The 15,822-nt window shown below is 35.6% G+C and overlaps 1 protein-coding gene across 3 annotated transcripts in view; it reads right to left on the minus strand.

Annotated features, from left to right (window-relative positions):
- LOC111044247 (reversion-inducing cysteine-rich protein with Kazal motifs) overlaps positions 1-15,822 on the minus strand; it is a 430,802-nt gene that overhangs the window by 59,196 nt on the left and 355,784 nt on the right. For all 3 annotated transcript variants that reach the window (XM_039434204.1, XM_039434188.1, XM_039434199.1), the window contains one exon: positions 12,352-12,388. In XM_039434204.1, the coding sequence (XP_039290138.1) occupies positions 12,352-12,388 (37 nt within the window). The remainder of the gene's footprint in view (positions 1-12,351; positions 12,389-15,822) is intronic.

Genomic DNA, 15,822 nt, shown 5'->3' on the forward strand with positions numbered 1-15,822 from the left:
CAATTGATATAATATGTGAATTCATTCATTCATTCAGTCATTATTAAAAATTATTCGGAAGAATATTTCCTGGCTATGCAGATTGATAAAACTGAAAATACCTACGTAGAAATTAGAAATACTATGATTCAATGTTCGTTGAGGTAAATTTCAATTGCTTCTGAGTTCAGAAGCTATTCAATTTTTTTTACTTTCCTTGCCCTATTACCATAGGTGAGGAAAGTATTGCTTTCCGAAAAAAATTAAGGTACCCCAATTTCTAAATTTCTATACGTTTCAAGGTCCACTGAGTCCAAAAAATTGGTTTTTTGGTAATGGTCTGTATGTGTGTGTGTATGTGCATCTGTGTACACGATATCTCATCTCCCAATTAACGGAATGACTTGGAATTTGGAACTTAAGGTCCTTACAAGATAAGGTTCCGACACGAACAATTTCGATCAAATGCAATTCATGATGGCGGCTGAAATGGCAAAAATGTTGTCAAAAACAGGGTTTTTCGCGATTTTCTCAAAAACGGCTCCAACGATTTTGATCAAATTCATACCCAAAATAGTCAGATAAGCTCTATCAACTGCCACAAGTCCCATATCTGTAAAAATTTCAGTAGCTCCGCCCCATCTATGCAAAGTTTGATTTTAGGTTCCCAATTATCAGGCTTCAGATACAATTTAAACAAAAAATTCAAGTGGTAAAGATTCAGCATGAAAATCTCTACAATTAATGTTCAGTAACATTTTCACCTAAAATTGAAAATAAGCTCGAAATTCGAGAAAATATTATTGTTCAATTGCAAACTCTTGGCAACTGTTGATTCTATTAAATCATTCACTATGAAGAGATAGCAGACCTCGTATGTCTCCAGCGTTATTGTCCTGTCACCAGCTGACTCAGATCTTAGAATAGTGGACTTGAGATGCGCGGGAACACTGGCGTCGGGTAATCAATTTTCATAACGGCAAGGAAAGTTTTGTGAATGCGCTACACCAGATTTTTAATTCATGTACTATTATCATTAACGGAATAATAAGCTATTTTTTATTGAATGGAAATTGATTACTATTATCATTTGATTGTTCATCTACTCTACTGCAAAATTTAGCAGTATGGACATGTCCCCTTTCTGCATCTAGCGATTCAAGTACAATATTGAACAAATTCAGCGGTTTTTCATAATTCAAGTTGAATTTGTAACAACTCTTGCAAATAATGAATTATTTTTTCAGTGATTACGTAAGGTGATGAATAGGGAAACGGAGAGTTTCTTTTTCCATTTTTGATCGCCATCAAATTTACACAGCATTCAGAAATATACGAGACCACATTGTGGCATCGGTCATTCATCACTGACATTCAAGCGATTGAATGTAGGTAGACTGCATTGTAATATGAACGTGTGTATTTTCATGCATATTCTTCAACTGCAGGAAGATGGAAGTACAACAGGAATGCCATCCAGCTGTGCTCTGTTGAAATGGCGCACTCCCACTCCTGTGAACAGTGGAAATAAATTCGGACAACATAATCCATGACTCTAGAACTGTCACATCTGTCTCAAATGCGATAAATACTACAAGTCTAATTTTGTTTCGGTTTTTTCTCTCCACCAAGCGACTAAAATATATGTGTGCCACCAGAATAAATAATACAGGAAAAAGAGCGGCGACATTGAAATCGGCGTGCTTGTGGGCAACAGCGAACTGTGCTTGCTGCTCGCATTTCTACGTGATTTTATTATCTTGTCTTTTTTACGAATAATGCGATAATTTCTAACTGTTGTTTAAAACTTTGTAATGCATTTTTATCTTTAACAAAATTACGTGCAAGAGATGAATTTCTCGCAATTGAATTATCCATAGGAAATGCGATGATAGAAATTGATTTGGAATTGACCTTGAGCTCTCTCCAGTTCTTAGCCTGATCAATATAAGCAAGTTATAACAAACTGGAAGCTTGACGAACTGGAAATATGCTTAATATAACCATCTTCGGTAAATTAGGAATCTTCATTCAAAATTCCAAGTTCATCATTTTAGTAGTTCAGAAGTGATGATGCGTCATTAGTATACTTTCTATCCTGTACATGTATAAGCTAATTTCTTCTTTATCACATTATCGATTTCGATAATGTTAAAGATGAGATTTTGTTATAGTCCTAATTGAGATATAATAGATTTTGAGATGCTCCTGGTAATATTCAGGCCAGAGAATGAATGGAACTAAACATAATATTATTTATAAGTTTAAAGAGACTTGCCCGGCCCGGGACAAGATATTTATCTCGGGCCACTCCCGTGTTTCGCATGGACACGTTAAGCCGTCGGTTCCGGCTGCCTAGAAAGCAGTCGTTAGGTCATGTCAGAGGCCCTGAAATTGATCAGTTGCGACCTGAAAACTCTGACACCAGACCTGAGCCAGCCAGGTCACTCGATATTATTATTATTATTTATAAGTTATATACAATATAGTTATATATGTATATATAACTTATCCTATATATAGGACTTACAGTGTGCACTCGATTACATCAACGTCATTGAAGGATTTTCTTGTAGCATCCCACAAACTAACAAGACATTTCATTACTTTAGCTCCACATTTTCCAACCTATAGGTCTACCTTGTGTATACTTTGTATTGTTAATGTGTGATGCACATGGGTGATATTGATTTCAATAATGCTGCTCAATTTGCTGAAGGTCGACGAGGACTAAAAACTGGTCTTGGAATCTTCTCCTGGGAGCCATGATTTCTCAATTTTGTGAACTTTGAGGTAGAATCAACTCGTGAGGTGGAGCAAAGGTCTAGTAGGCTAAGTAAACTGTCTACTAAATTCTTCTTTCTCCTAGATCCTACTCATGTTTTACAATGCGGTCTACCTGTTCATGAAACAAAGAGCATTGAGTAGTAATTTGGATGCGGTTGTGAGTGGGGCTCTTTGTAAACGAAAAAGTAGTAATGAAGATGTAGGACTTCTTTTTGTACCACACTACCTATACTCCAAATTCACCACTTGTTTTCTCACTCAATTTGAACAGCTTGCTGCAGAGTTAGAGTATTACAGATAAGTCGAAAGAATACTGCAATCTTTTTTCGTTTTAGTACCTAATTCCAAATGTACCATTCGCTATATCAAGGTTAACGACGAGTCTGAACAAGAAAGTAGTATTCTCGGCCTATTAAGGATACTTTCAACCGTTACTGACATACGGCTCGATCTTCTGGGGCTCATCTACTGAAATTGTCAGAGTAATCAAGACACAGAAGCGAGTGGCCAGAATGATGCTGGGGAAACCTCCCAGAACATGGACTCAAACATAGAGCTTACTGGGCTAGAGGACCGGATATACACGGGTACAACACGAGGTCTAGGAATGCTATAAGACTAGATGCTCATAGAACGTCTTTTTTCGAAGATATTCCGAATCATAATATATGAGCAGGAAAATATTGATCTCTTCCCCACCTGTTATATCTGGGATGAACTCAGAAGTTTTGTTGGAGTACAGTGTAATGGAACTTTTTGAATTGATTGTTTTCAAAATGATATGATTCTTGTCAAATTGTCATCGTACTGAGTTTTTTTTTTGTAATCTTAATATTTTTCACTATGTAAATGTGACTATATATTTGACTTGTGTCAATATTTTATTATTGTACAATGCATGACATCAATAAAATTGAAATTTGCAATTATTGAAGCGCATCGATAGTAAATTATTATTCATATACATGTGAAAATGTATTAAATTGATTTGCGCCTGTATGAAACGTGATTATGATTTATGTTAGAAAGGAAGATAAGTTGAAAACAAGGTCAATCGATTTCAACACAGCACTTGCTACGATATAATGAATTTAGTGCGAGAATATGAGATTTGAATGATTAAGTTTTTAATCAGTAATAACGAATTTGTCGGAATTATTCCCTCAAATATTCGGTAACATGATATAAGTAATCGTACACATTAATATTAATATAAGAATGCTGGAAAAGTTTGGACTGAGAGGAGAACACCCTTGACATTTTCTCAATAATATCATGATGCATGATGAATAGAATGGAATTTCTCCTAAACAGATTCCACCTCGATGAGGTTCCCAGTTTGGTGTCAGAAGAAGCCTGCTTCTAATTTCTCGCCAGTAAGTAATAATTTTGCAGCACATCTGCGCGAGTCCAGTTGGAGGATGTTCTCTCAAATAGCTTCCGAAATGCACAACATTAATTAACTCGATATCAGGGAGCGTTGCTGAAAAGAGGGAATGGGGCGAGACTAATTTGCAAGTACATCAATTAGATCGAGTCTGCCCTAAGTATGGGTCACTTATAATATTAGATTTTCACATTGAAAATGTTTGCTTCCCTCTATTTTGTGGATAAATACTCAGTTACTGTGACCTGTGACCCTCTCAGCTGAATTTGATGGGGAGAAACATTCTGTTATTCAACATTTTCTCATGATCTCCAGTAGTTAGTTGAGGACATTGAGTATAGAGAATAGAAATGATAGGTTTTCGCAATATATTGAAGATTTCAAGCTTCTATAAATATTAAATCTGAAAGATTAGGGTAGTGAATCAGAAAAAATATTGGTGACTGCAGTACTTTTTGCGCCTACATACACGAGTATAGACAACCTGCAACACAAACAATATACCTGCATCCATACTAATAATATACTCGTACATGTGCATTGCGGAAGAAACCTAATGTATACATCTGTAGATATTTTTCCTGCTATAATTTGGGTCGTTCCATTATCTTACTATCATGGAAAATTAGGTATATTATGAGAATTGATTTAGAAAAAGTGATTGAAGTGTGATTTGATTTATTCTGATTTCATTTTTATACGTATGGTAGCATTGACATTGTTTGGGAACAATAAGATTATCGTTTAGAGAAAAATGTTGCAATAATAACGTAGCGAACAGTCGAGAAAACGGCTGGCCAATCTGCTCCATTTTGGTTCATTCAAATGTAAAGGAAGCGCTCAGTGTTTCAGATACGTAATAATCCCTACTCTGCGGAGTTTTTCATTATCATTTACTTTTCGAACGCAATGGAGTAAATAAGTTGGGTTACAATAACACTGCCCAGAAGAAATCCAAAATTTCATTCGACAAAATACGTGTCAACACCGGTGCCACAGAGAATCGCTGTAGAAGAGTGGATTATTCAGTTTTGTGGGCACATAACGCTGCGGATTGTGTATAATGGGTAAGAACATCTCTTCCAGCAGCACTAACGATTATTCTTGCCGGGTTTGTATGGCAATATGGCACCGAGGAATGTCTGTTTCGTGAGCGCGGCGTGTACCAAAGTTGAAATATGTGCTTGAGCAGCTAGATGGCTTTCGAATGCAGCCGGCTAGAGGAATAACAGGCGCTCGAGCGATCAATTTGCATACGGTGTACCACCGTACAGTGTCTTCTGCCAGAAAACGACGTCGCATCACCACTTGTTTACATTTCATTCGTACTCACACCAACACTTGCTGTTCTAAGCTGTGGAATCACAACACACTGCCACACACTATCTGTCCCATCCTCATTCTCTTATGAGTCTCATTTTTGTAACTGTACACTTTCCGCTTGAAGCTCGTGTGATCCTTGCACGTGGAGCACGAATGGTTTTCATGATGTTTTTGATGATAATATGAGTCAACTCATTGGAATAATGAAGAAGCGGATATATGTGAGGAGCTAACCTGAGTAGCCTTTTGGAATCGTTTTGGTTTTAAAACATATTCTTAAAACCCAACTATTGCAATTTCAATCGAATTCTGAATTTAAATAGAGAAACTGTCAATGACTGTGAACCACCAATCTCGAAATCTTTTTGGTTTTAATCGATAAAACTGATTCAATATTTCTGATTCAGATCAATATCATGCATGGAGGAATCATACTCATTGGTAGAGAATGAATCGACTCAACTAACGAATGATACTGGTATTGTTAAACACACGAAAGGAGAAAACCTTTTTATCTTCTTCAATAATTCTTCATTTTAGCTACAATTAATTTCAGAGCTGTGATTCGATCATTATTTCATTGCAACCAATAATTTTCCGTTTGATAGGAGATGAGCTTGTGACACCTCTTGTGAATATTATTGGAAGAAATGTCGTTGAGTTCCTGAGAAAGTAAATTTGATAACTCCCAAAATAGCTCAGAATTTATATTATTTTTAACGGATTATTCAATTTATATTCATTTACAGAGTTCCATACGAAGCATTTCTGAATGAATATTAATTAAAACGTTTCTCCTCTTTCAAAAGTTACATGAATTCTCCATGTCTGACTGGAGGCAAAAAGAAATACTGATTGAATGTGGGAAAGCTTTTCTATCTGAAATCAGTATTTTTCAATCCACATAAGCATTTATAAACCCAGATAAAATATTATTAACCATAATAATATGATAGATTAAGAAGGTAAGCCAGTGATTCAATCGATTTAACCCTCTATCTAGCCGGCTTTTTCACCAACACAGAAAAGACAATCATCTGAAAATCGACTTTCCTAATTTTCTGCAGGATTCTCCCTTCTCTTATCCATACGAGCGCAGAAAAGAGAAAGAGTGAATTGAAAAGGAATTATTGTTGGATTGTAGTGTCAGTGCGAGTGTGTTGGTGTGCTTTGTGTTGATGGGTTTGTGCAGTAAACGTGAGTGTGTAACACTGAAATGAGATTTGGGAAAAGCAGCAATAGCAGCAGCAGCAGCAGCAGCAGCAGTGGTAACAGCAGCAGTGGGCTGTCAACAGAAAGGATTTGACAATAATGAAAGTAGACGACGAGAAAAAGGAAGTCGGCAGAGCATCATTGTACAACTGTTGATTCAGAGCTTTGAGATATTGGCAACCAATAATATCACGGCGAAGATCCGGATACGAAGAGCGGATTTGTTCACAGTAAACTCGAAAAGATTAGGAAATTCGGCTGCCTTCCATCAAACTCCGCTCTTTTCTCTTTGTGTGGCAGATCAACTCCAACACGACAATACAGTCTACCAAAAATGGAAACAGGTGCACGTGATGCGAGAAAAATTCAGATGATTGATTGTCTGTTGGAATATTATTGACCGAGCGAAGTGAGGTCTAAGATTCAAGTCGACGGTTTGGCATTTCTCTTAATGTTCAAATGTTTATGTGTATCGGTATGTAAATATAATTAAATGTATGTAATTATAATGTAAATGTATAATGTTTAATGTAATGCGTATGTTGCGCATTTACGGCGAAACGCGGTAATAGATTTTTATGAAATTTGACAGGTATGTTCCTTTTTTGATTGCGCGTCGACCTATGTACAAGGTTTTTGGAAATTTTGCATTTCAAGGATAATATAAAAGGAAAAAGGAGCCTCCTTCATACGCCAATATTAGAGTAAAAATCAGACTATAGAATTATTCATCATAAATCAGCTGACAAGTGATTACACAGATGTGTAGAGAAGCCAGTCTACTGCTGTATTTCTATAAGGTCTATAGTTTCAATCAGGTACTTGTGGATGAGAATACTGCGTGAGGTCTACTGTTCACAGAACTACTAGTTTGGTAACTGTATTTTACAAATTAATTATCTACGATTCCTCATCTGCTTGATTCAGATTGCTTGATTCAGTTTGAAGAGATTTTCCACCCATCATCTTCAATATCTTGAGTCCAACACAAACTGGAGGTGATTCTCAACTTGTAATAAGACAGCGTTTGGCCACAAAAGATCGCCCTATCACTTTGTATATTATCATTCGTTTGTCGCGTATAGTGGCTGAAAGACTAAAATGAATAATATTAGATAATACCATAGAGAAACAATAGCTTGAGTAGATATCCCATGGTATAGGACGATTATGTCGGAACTTTTACTGTTATCTCAAGCCGATAGTCCACGTTTTTCTTTCCCAAAGAGGTGTGTGACGCTGGTAGTCTCTCATATTCTGCCGTTCATACACTCTCACACTAACAAAACAGTAAAAATCTACAATAATCGATAGTAATCGACTTGAGATAACAGTAAAAGTTGCGGCATAAATGTCCTATACCATGGGATATTTACTTACGATATTGTTTCTCTATGACAATACCTACAATGAGATGATGAACATTCATTCATATATTAATCTTCATCAGCTGATCATCATTGTTACACAGTTTGGAGCAAGGAGCACATATAAGTTCTTTCGACTATTTTGAGATGTGGATGATGAAATTATCCATCAATTTCGAAATGACAAACATTGTCAAACTTGATAAGCCAAATCAATCTTCTCCCAAACCAGAAATCATTCAGTGAAGCTGATTTGAACAAATCAAGAGAGTTCAGTTACATGAGAAGTCAAGTTCTCTAGTTCCAATGGAAAAAGATTCTCTGTGATCGAACTCACCTCCGCCTCAGGGCTTTTTTAGAATATCAGTTCGTGAGCTCTAATAGGCTGCATTTGACAGATCAGTTAGTCTCTCACAATTTTCGTGTAAAAAGTTCCTTATGAACGAATATTGCCTGCCTAGTAGTAAACAATCTAAGGGAATTCGCAATTGACATGCGTCAACTTATCATGATAATTTACCTCTAGCTATTGCGAATACTTGTTTTGAATATGATCGGGTGAGCAAGTAAGTCAGAAGCAAGATGCATTTCCAATCAGAGAGTATGGATTGTAATTACACTCTGTCTACAATATTAAATTTCGCTGATTCAGTTTCCAAATCTGAGGTTTTATCTCAAGTTTATCTCCCATCATTTAGGTTAGATTCTATTTTTTTGCATTTGGACGGAGGTTCTATTATACATTTAGTATTAACAAATTTAGATTTTAGTTTCTTCATTTCCTCCGACATTAGACTACATTGATTTTTTAGATTTAGTGTTTCTTTTTTATGGTCTTCATCTTGTAATTTTATAATCAGTTCCAAAGATTTAATTTCTTCTACCATCCCTAACCTTTCTTCCTCAGACGTTTTTAGAGTTACTTCTAATTGGTTTTTTAAATTAGTGTGGCTACTTTGTAGTTGAGCAACTTTTTCGGCTAAAGTAGTTTGAAGAACTGGGGTTTTTGGTTTTGGCGTTTTTGAATTTTGGTTTTGGGAACGCGTAAGTACTCCCGCTATGTTTACATTTCTATTATTAACCTTCGGTGTTCTACTTGAGCTCATCTTCCTATCTAAGAAATTATATTACTTGCAATAATAATAATTGATTTATAAATGATAGGATTTTAATTTGGTTATAATTTTAGTCAAGTAAACTATCTATGTTTATTTTTAAATCTCGAAAACCTAACCTCAAACTAACCTCTAAACGGTGTTTGGCTTATTAAAATAGAATTAAGAATTAAAATCTAAAACAAAATGATAAAACGTCATCAAGAAACAATTAATAATGAAATAAACACAAAATTTGTACTTATCCGTGACTATTTATAACACAAAATCTTCCAAAACCCAGGAGCGAAATTATGTAGGACTTTCATTCACAACCTCTCAAGGTCAAATGAATGGTATAGAACTAAAATGGTTTGAATCATATCTCATAGGTAGAAACCAGTGTGTTGAGCTTACCAAGGTGGATGAGAATGAAATAGTAAAAATTAAATCTCAAAAACTGGAGGTCCAGGCTGGAGTACCTCAAGGATAAATTCTTGGTCCCTTACTGTTTCTGTTGTATGTGAACCAATTACCAAAAGAGTTGAAAGATCACAGAGCTCTGTTGTTTGCTGATGACACATCGCTTATCTTTAACAATTATTTATTAGATAGTCTAGAAATACATAAATGCTTTTACTGGAGTACAGTCAATTGTCCAATTCTTGAAGCAAAGGCAATTAACAATAAATAGTAAGAAATGTCAATTCCTACAATTCAAAAGTAAATATAATTCAGTAGAGGATAGAGAAATAAATGTGTTTGTAGAGGAAAATGAATTAGACCAAGAAGAGAAAGTAGCATTCTTGGGAATTTTATTGGACAGGAAATTAACATGGCATCCTTACATTGAGAGGATATGTAATAAGATATCATCTGGGGTATTTGTCCTGCGGCAGCTTGCTAGGCTGAATGATAAAAAACTACTGTTAACTGCTTACCATGGACTTATACTATCTCATATTAGGTATGCTATTTTAGTATGGGGTAATTCATCTCAACAAAATATGGACAGAGTGTTTAAGATTCAAAAGAAGGCATTCAGATGTATAGAGAAAGTGAATAGGTTAGACTCTTGTAGGCCTTTATTTAAAAAGCTTGGTCTATTAACTGTGCCATCTTTGTATGTATATAAAGTTGTAATGCATGTGAAAACGAGTGGTGTGATCCAGAATTCAGATGTTCATGAGTATAATACGCGAAACAGATCAGATTATCATATAATGGGTCACAATAGTAGGTTATTTGAACAAAAACCAGATTATATTGGTAGGAAATTTTATAACAAGCTACCTCAAATCTTGAAAAGTAATGATGATTTGAAGATTTTCAAAAAACAAATGAAAAAATATTTAGTTGATAAAACTTTTTATAGTGTACAAGAATTCCTTTCAAACCTAAACTAGGTTGAACTACTGTACTTAGTATTAGAATTATTATGTAATAACATGACTTGTCTTATACTCCATGACTGGAGTCTTTAGGACGTAATCTTGAAAAAAAAGTGTCTCAACAACTAACAATAATTACTACTAACCAAACTACTAACTAATAAATACCGAATTCGTATCGTACTAACCAACAAAAAATGCGAAGATGTCAACCCACCATGAGCTAGCAATCATTTCATTAAAGGAAAGCAAATCACTTATCCATTCAGAACTCACTTAAGAATCTCAGCATGAGATTCATCATCTGAAGATGAGTAGTAGTGAGCACCAGTAGATATATTTTGTTAGAAGAGAAAATGGGAATTAAGAGAGATCATTGGAATGGGAGTTTTATAATATGAACACGATACAGATTCCAGAGAGTTCTAGATCATTGTCTTTGGTGATGTGATCGAAATTCAATGGAAATATAACAAAACATGATAATGTAGAACCTGAAAGGCACAAAATGACCAGTGAAAATCTTGTAGACCTACCCCTATTCGATCCACTCTCAATGGCTTTTAAAATCTTATCGTCTGGTATTGGTCAATAAAACATAGACACTGAATAATCGAAAAGGATAAAATTTAGAATTCCGGAAGTATCGAAATGTCTGCAAGGCTTTCATGCGGGACCCACTTGAAAGGGAGCACTTCCAACGATAAATGATTATTGGGGGGATTGTGGGTGAGAATGAGGAGATTTGTAAGGGGGTATATGTAAGTTGAGGAGGAAGAGTGGGTAGAGAAGGTTGCGGAGGGGAGAATGATGCGGATGAGGAGGAGGTGTTGAAGGAGAAGGTGATGAGGAGGAAGAAAGGTAGGAGAAGAATGATGAGGTGGTGATGGAGGAGTGGGAGGAGGAGGCGATAGAGGCAGAACAGGAGATCAGTGATAAACAGGAAGTGGAATTGCCAGTAACCGAATGGACGTCTGTAGCAGTGAGCAGTGACCTGGCACTCTCTCGGACAAGCTAATGGGTTGGACAAACGACTAACGTAAGTAGCGGACAAACCCTTTTCCCGAGAACCCCCTACCCATCACGTTGACAGGGTTCAACACAATTGGTGCTCTGAAATCAGAACACTCACTATTTCCCCTCCTCCTCGCGCTGGAAAAGCCTCTTATTTAGTGAACTACTCAGACGAAAGTTCCTTGAGGTTGGTTCAATCTCTAAAACAACACTTTGAGCAAGGACAACTTATAACAACTGATATGAGGTCTACGATTACATACAGAATTGTCGGTAATTACTGCACATACTATTATGTACTGCCTCATCTTTTATGTCCAATCAAGATATATGAGTGTTATCAATCATTCACTAAGATTCATGTATTGTTTGTCAAAATAATGTATAGTGATGAATAAAAAACTACTGAGCAATTGAATTACTTTAGTTGATTTCAATTACATGTGATGAGTAGGCGATTGCAGGATCCCTTATATCTGCATGATAAGATTATTGATAGTTTTCTTAATTTTCTTAATTTTCTTTGTTGTAGGGTTTCTTACATAACATTCCTGTATGAATCCCGGAATACAAGTTTTTCTTCACACTGTAATTTATAAGGTCATATTACATTTAGCATGGAAAATCACAATCCATGCCACGGGAATTCAATAAATTGTAATTATGGAGAAATTTTCTCAGCAATCACACAATATTCTCAATGAATTTTTCTTTCACTTGGAGTTTGCATCCGAGGCTGGGACAAGAATTAAAAACGTGCCGAAGAATGCTTTCAGAGAGTAAAGTTATGGCCTTACCTTTCAATGTTTCATTCATGCAGTTCCAGAAGGAAGCCTGTAACAAAGAAAAAAAAGAATAAGCAAACATAGTTTATTTGATGCATGTGACGCAATACAACATTCAAGTCATTCAAATAATAGACCCAGTTTGATTTTCCTCAGATTAGAATATATTAGTGACAGTAAGAGTAAGATTATAAGCCATTTTATTGACTTTTTTCTTTAGGGCTACTTTTGATATAAATAAAAATATAAATCTCAGTACCCTTTTAAATTATTCTGTCACAACATGTTTCGGACATTAATGCCGTTTTCAAGTCGATTTTAATGCCTTTTCAATCATTTTGTTGTGACAAAATATTTTAGAAGGGTACTGAGATTTATATTTTTATTTATAAGATTATAAGCTATACCATGACAAACCAACCACAAAATTAAATAATCACAATCAATCAATTTTAAATTATTAATAATAATTTATTGATTGAAATTACAATCACTACGGTAAGTACAGCTCTTGAATAAATTTATATTTATCCTTCAAAAAAGAAAAAGAAATCAAGGATCGGATTGTTTTTCTCACAAGGAGTGAATTCAGTCATAACTCGAGGAAGGTGAAAGAAACTTTATTTCGCCAAAATAAAAAATACAGATTCACTAAAGAATATTTTCAATAATTATTCAAATTTACATACATAATCATAGTAACTAAAAAATACATTGTACGAAATAAAAAACACTGCATGCAAATGACCTAGATAACAAAGTCACATCCGCATTACAGGAGCATCATTGAACAGAAAGAGGTTCTTTAAAGTAAGCATTTTGAAGGTGATGAAAAATAATTCTTACAGTTTCTGACCTAATAATGATCTAATAATATTGATCTATTGTATAATTGTATCTCTTGTCTCTACAATATTCAGAGTAGCTTCAATTTCCTTGGGATAAATAATTTGTCCCTAATTAAATAATAATTAGTGCGAATTCCGCTAGTAGAATGTAATCGACGTACAGTACTAATCAACTATTGGACACCTCCTTTGTCACAGACTCCTGCTAACGACCTCCGCTTTGGGTGGAATTTGGAAGTTTGATCGAAGTTTAAAGATGCATTTGGCAACTGATAGTGGAACCGTGAATCAAGTGCAGGGTGCGACGACCCATTCAGTGTTTCTCGCATTTTGGAATTGAAGTGGCGCAATAAATCAATCCCGAATATCATTGGATTTATGTTCATCTGCTAGTCACTTTGCGAAAATTTCCGCAGCGGGATTGGGTGAAGGTGGGGGTGATTGTTTTGGGCATGTTCCAGCTTTGCCAGACCATCTTACCAACCAGCCCTCTTCTTTTTATTCTCCTTTTGTACTCCTCTTCCTCCTCCTCCTAATAATATTTCGTTTTCCTTCTCACTATAAGTTTCATTGACTTCTGCTTTTTCAAAAAAGGGAGCTAGAAATGCCATGGTAATAGGGAGAGGAAAGTAAAAAAATAAGAATTATAATAAATAGATTTCAATAGAAAATGAGAAGAAAGTATTACTTTTTTCTCACTTCTCTCTTCTCTTATTCGACTTATTTCTTGTTCTCCCAATTCTTCGCTTACTCCTATTCCACACTTCTCGACTCCTTTATTCCATCTCGCATACCTACTTCATATCACCCTTCACTACAACTTCGTCTTTTCGTTTCTCTTCTTAACCTGCCTTTCTTACACTCTTAGTTTTTAATTCATTTCTCCTCCATTAAAACTCCATTTATTCATTCTACTCCTACCTTGTTACACCCTTTCTTCTCCATTTTAACTTTTTTTTCTCATCATCCTTCTTATAATCCCAACTGGTTCTTCCTCACATTCTAATAAATTATTCTCCTTTCACGATCCCTTGGCTTATCTTCATTTTTATTTTTCCTTAATAATATAAAAGTAATATATACTTCTCTCCGTCTTCATATTTGCTGTATTCTTCGTTTCATTCTTCATCCTCCTCTTTTCTTCCCATGCTATTCTATACTCACTCTCTACTGCATCCACATTTCCTCCTCATCGAACTATTCTATTTAGTTCTTTCTCCTTTTCCTTCTCGTTGCCCTCCCATTCTTCTTCTCCCCCATCCCACCCATATCTTTTCTCCCGCACCATCTTCTTCTTCGTCTTGCTTCTCCACTATATCCATTCGGGCTTTCCCCCTCTCCGTCATTTTCGGAAAAAATATTGCTCCAGTTTTTACTGTAACCTTCTTTATCGTCTCCAACCGCCCATCTCTTTCCGCTTACGACATTCACCATCTCTTTTCTTCGTATCGAATGTGTGTGTGTGAGTGAGTGCTCACACATCGCTTTATGAAACGTCGCACGAGTGTAGTCGTATAAAGTTAGGGTGACAAGAAGGTTATGAACGAACGAAAATGTTTGAAAAATTAAGTCGAGTTGTTGTCGCTGCCAAAGGAAAGTATTCCAATCTTGCCAGCAGAAGCTTTTCTCTGCCACTTGACAGAGCTGGGCAACTTCGTCGAGCTCGGCTGCTATTCCAAGTTTAATTCTGCACCTGGCGTTTGAGAACTCGGTGATACTCCAGCGAAAGATGTTTTGCGATGACCTCTTCTCACCCGAAATTGCCACGTGTGTAGAAATAAAATCCTTGACTATTCGTTTATGATTACTGGAGGATTATATGAGAACGCATAGTTTTCAGAACTGGGCGACAATTAAGTGATAAATTCAATTCGTAGAATCATTCTATGTTTATTGTTCTCTTACTGACGTATAAATTGATTTTAGTCAAAAACTATACATTAGAAAGCTTTAACATGTAAATTAGCTTTCACTCCTTTATGAGATCTATATGAACGATGTAAATAAATTACTAAACGCTCAACTAATCATGCTACAGAAAACGACCTATTTTATTGAAGTAATTGTTATCGAACTGGCGGGTAGATCTGGTAGCGGGCCCAACCAGTTCGGACATCGGCCCAGTCCTGCCTATACGACCCTGGAAGAGGCCCTCTGACTTCAAGTGGGTTGAAATCTCAACCCACTTTATGATCTTCTGAAATTAAAATTGAAAAATGGCAAGATTGTGTCATTTGCAGATGATACAGCAATAATCTTCACCAGTGCTGATTGGAGGAGTTTGTTCAGCGATGCAGAAAAAGATATACTGACAGTCAAAAGATGGCTTGACATAAATACCATGAGTTTGAATGTAAACAAAACAAAATATATAACATTTTCACTAAATTCAACTGGACAACCAGAAAAACTAAAATCGTTTCAAGCTGAAACTGCATTAACTTTGCACAAATCATTCAATATGTAACTGCCCGGAAATAGAAAAAATAAATAATACTAAATATCTTGGAGTGATAATAGATGAACACTTTAAATGGCAATCTCATATAACTTTACTGTGTAAAAAACTAAACTACATTTCTTATAAATTCTATAGATTAAACAAAGTATTGAATATAAATAACTTAAAAACCGT

The sequence above is a fragment of the Nilaparvata lugens genome, chromosome 1 (genome assembly GCF_014356525.2).
Source record: "Nilaparvata lugens isolate BPH chromosome 1, ASM1435652v1, whole genome shotgun sequence".
Classification (NCBI taxonomy): domain Eukaryota; kingdom Metazoa; phylum Arthropoda; class Insecta; order Hemiptera; family Delphacidae; genus Nilaparvata; species Nilaparvata lugens.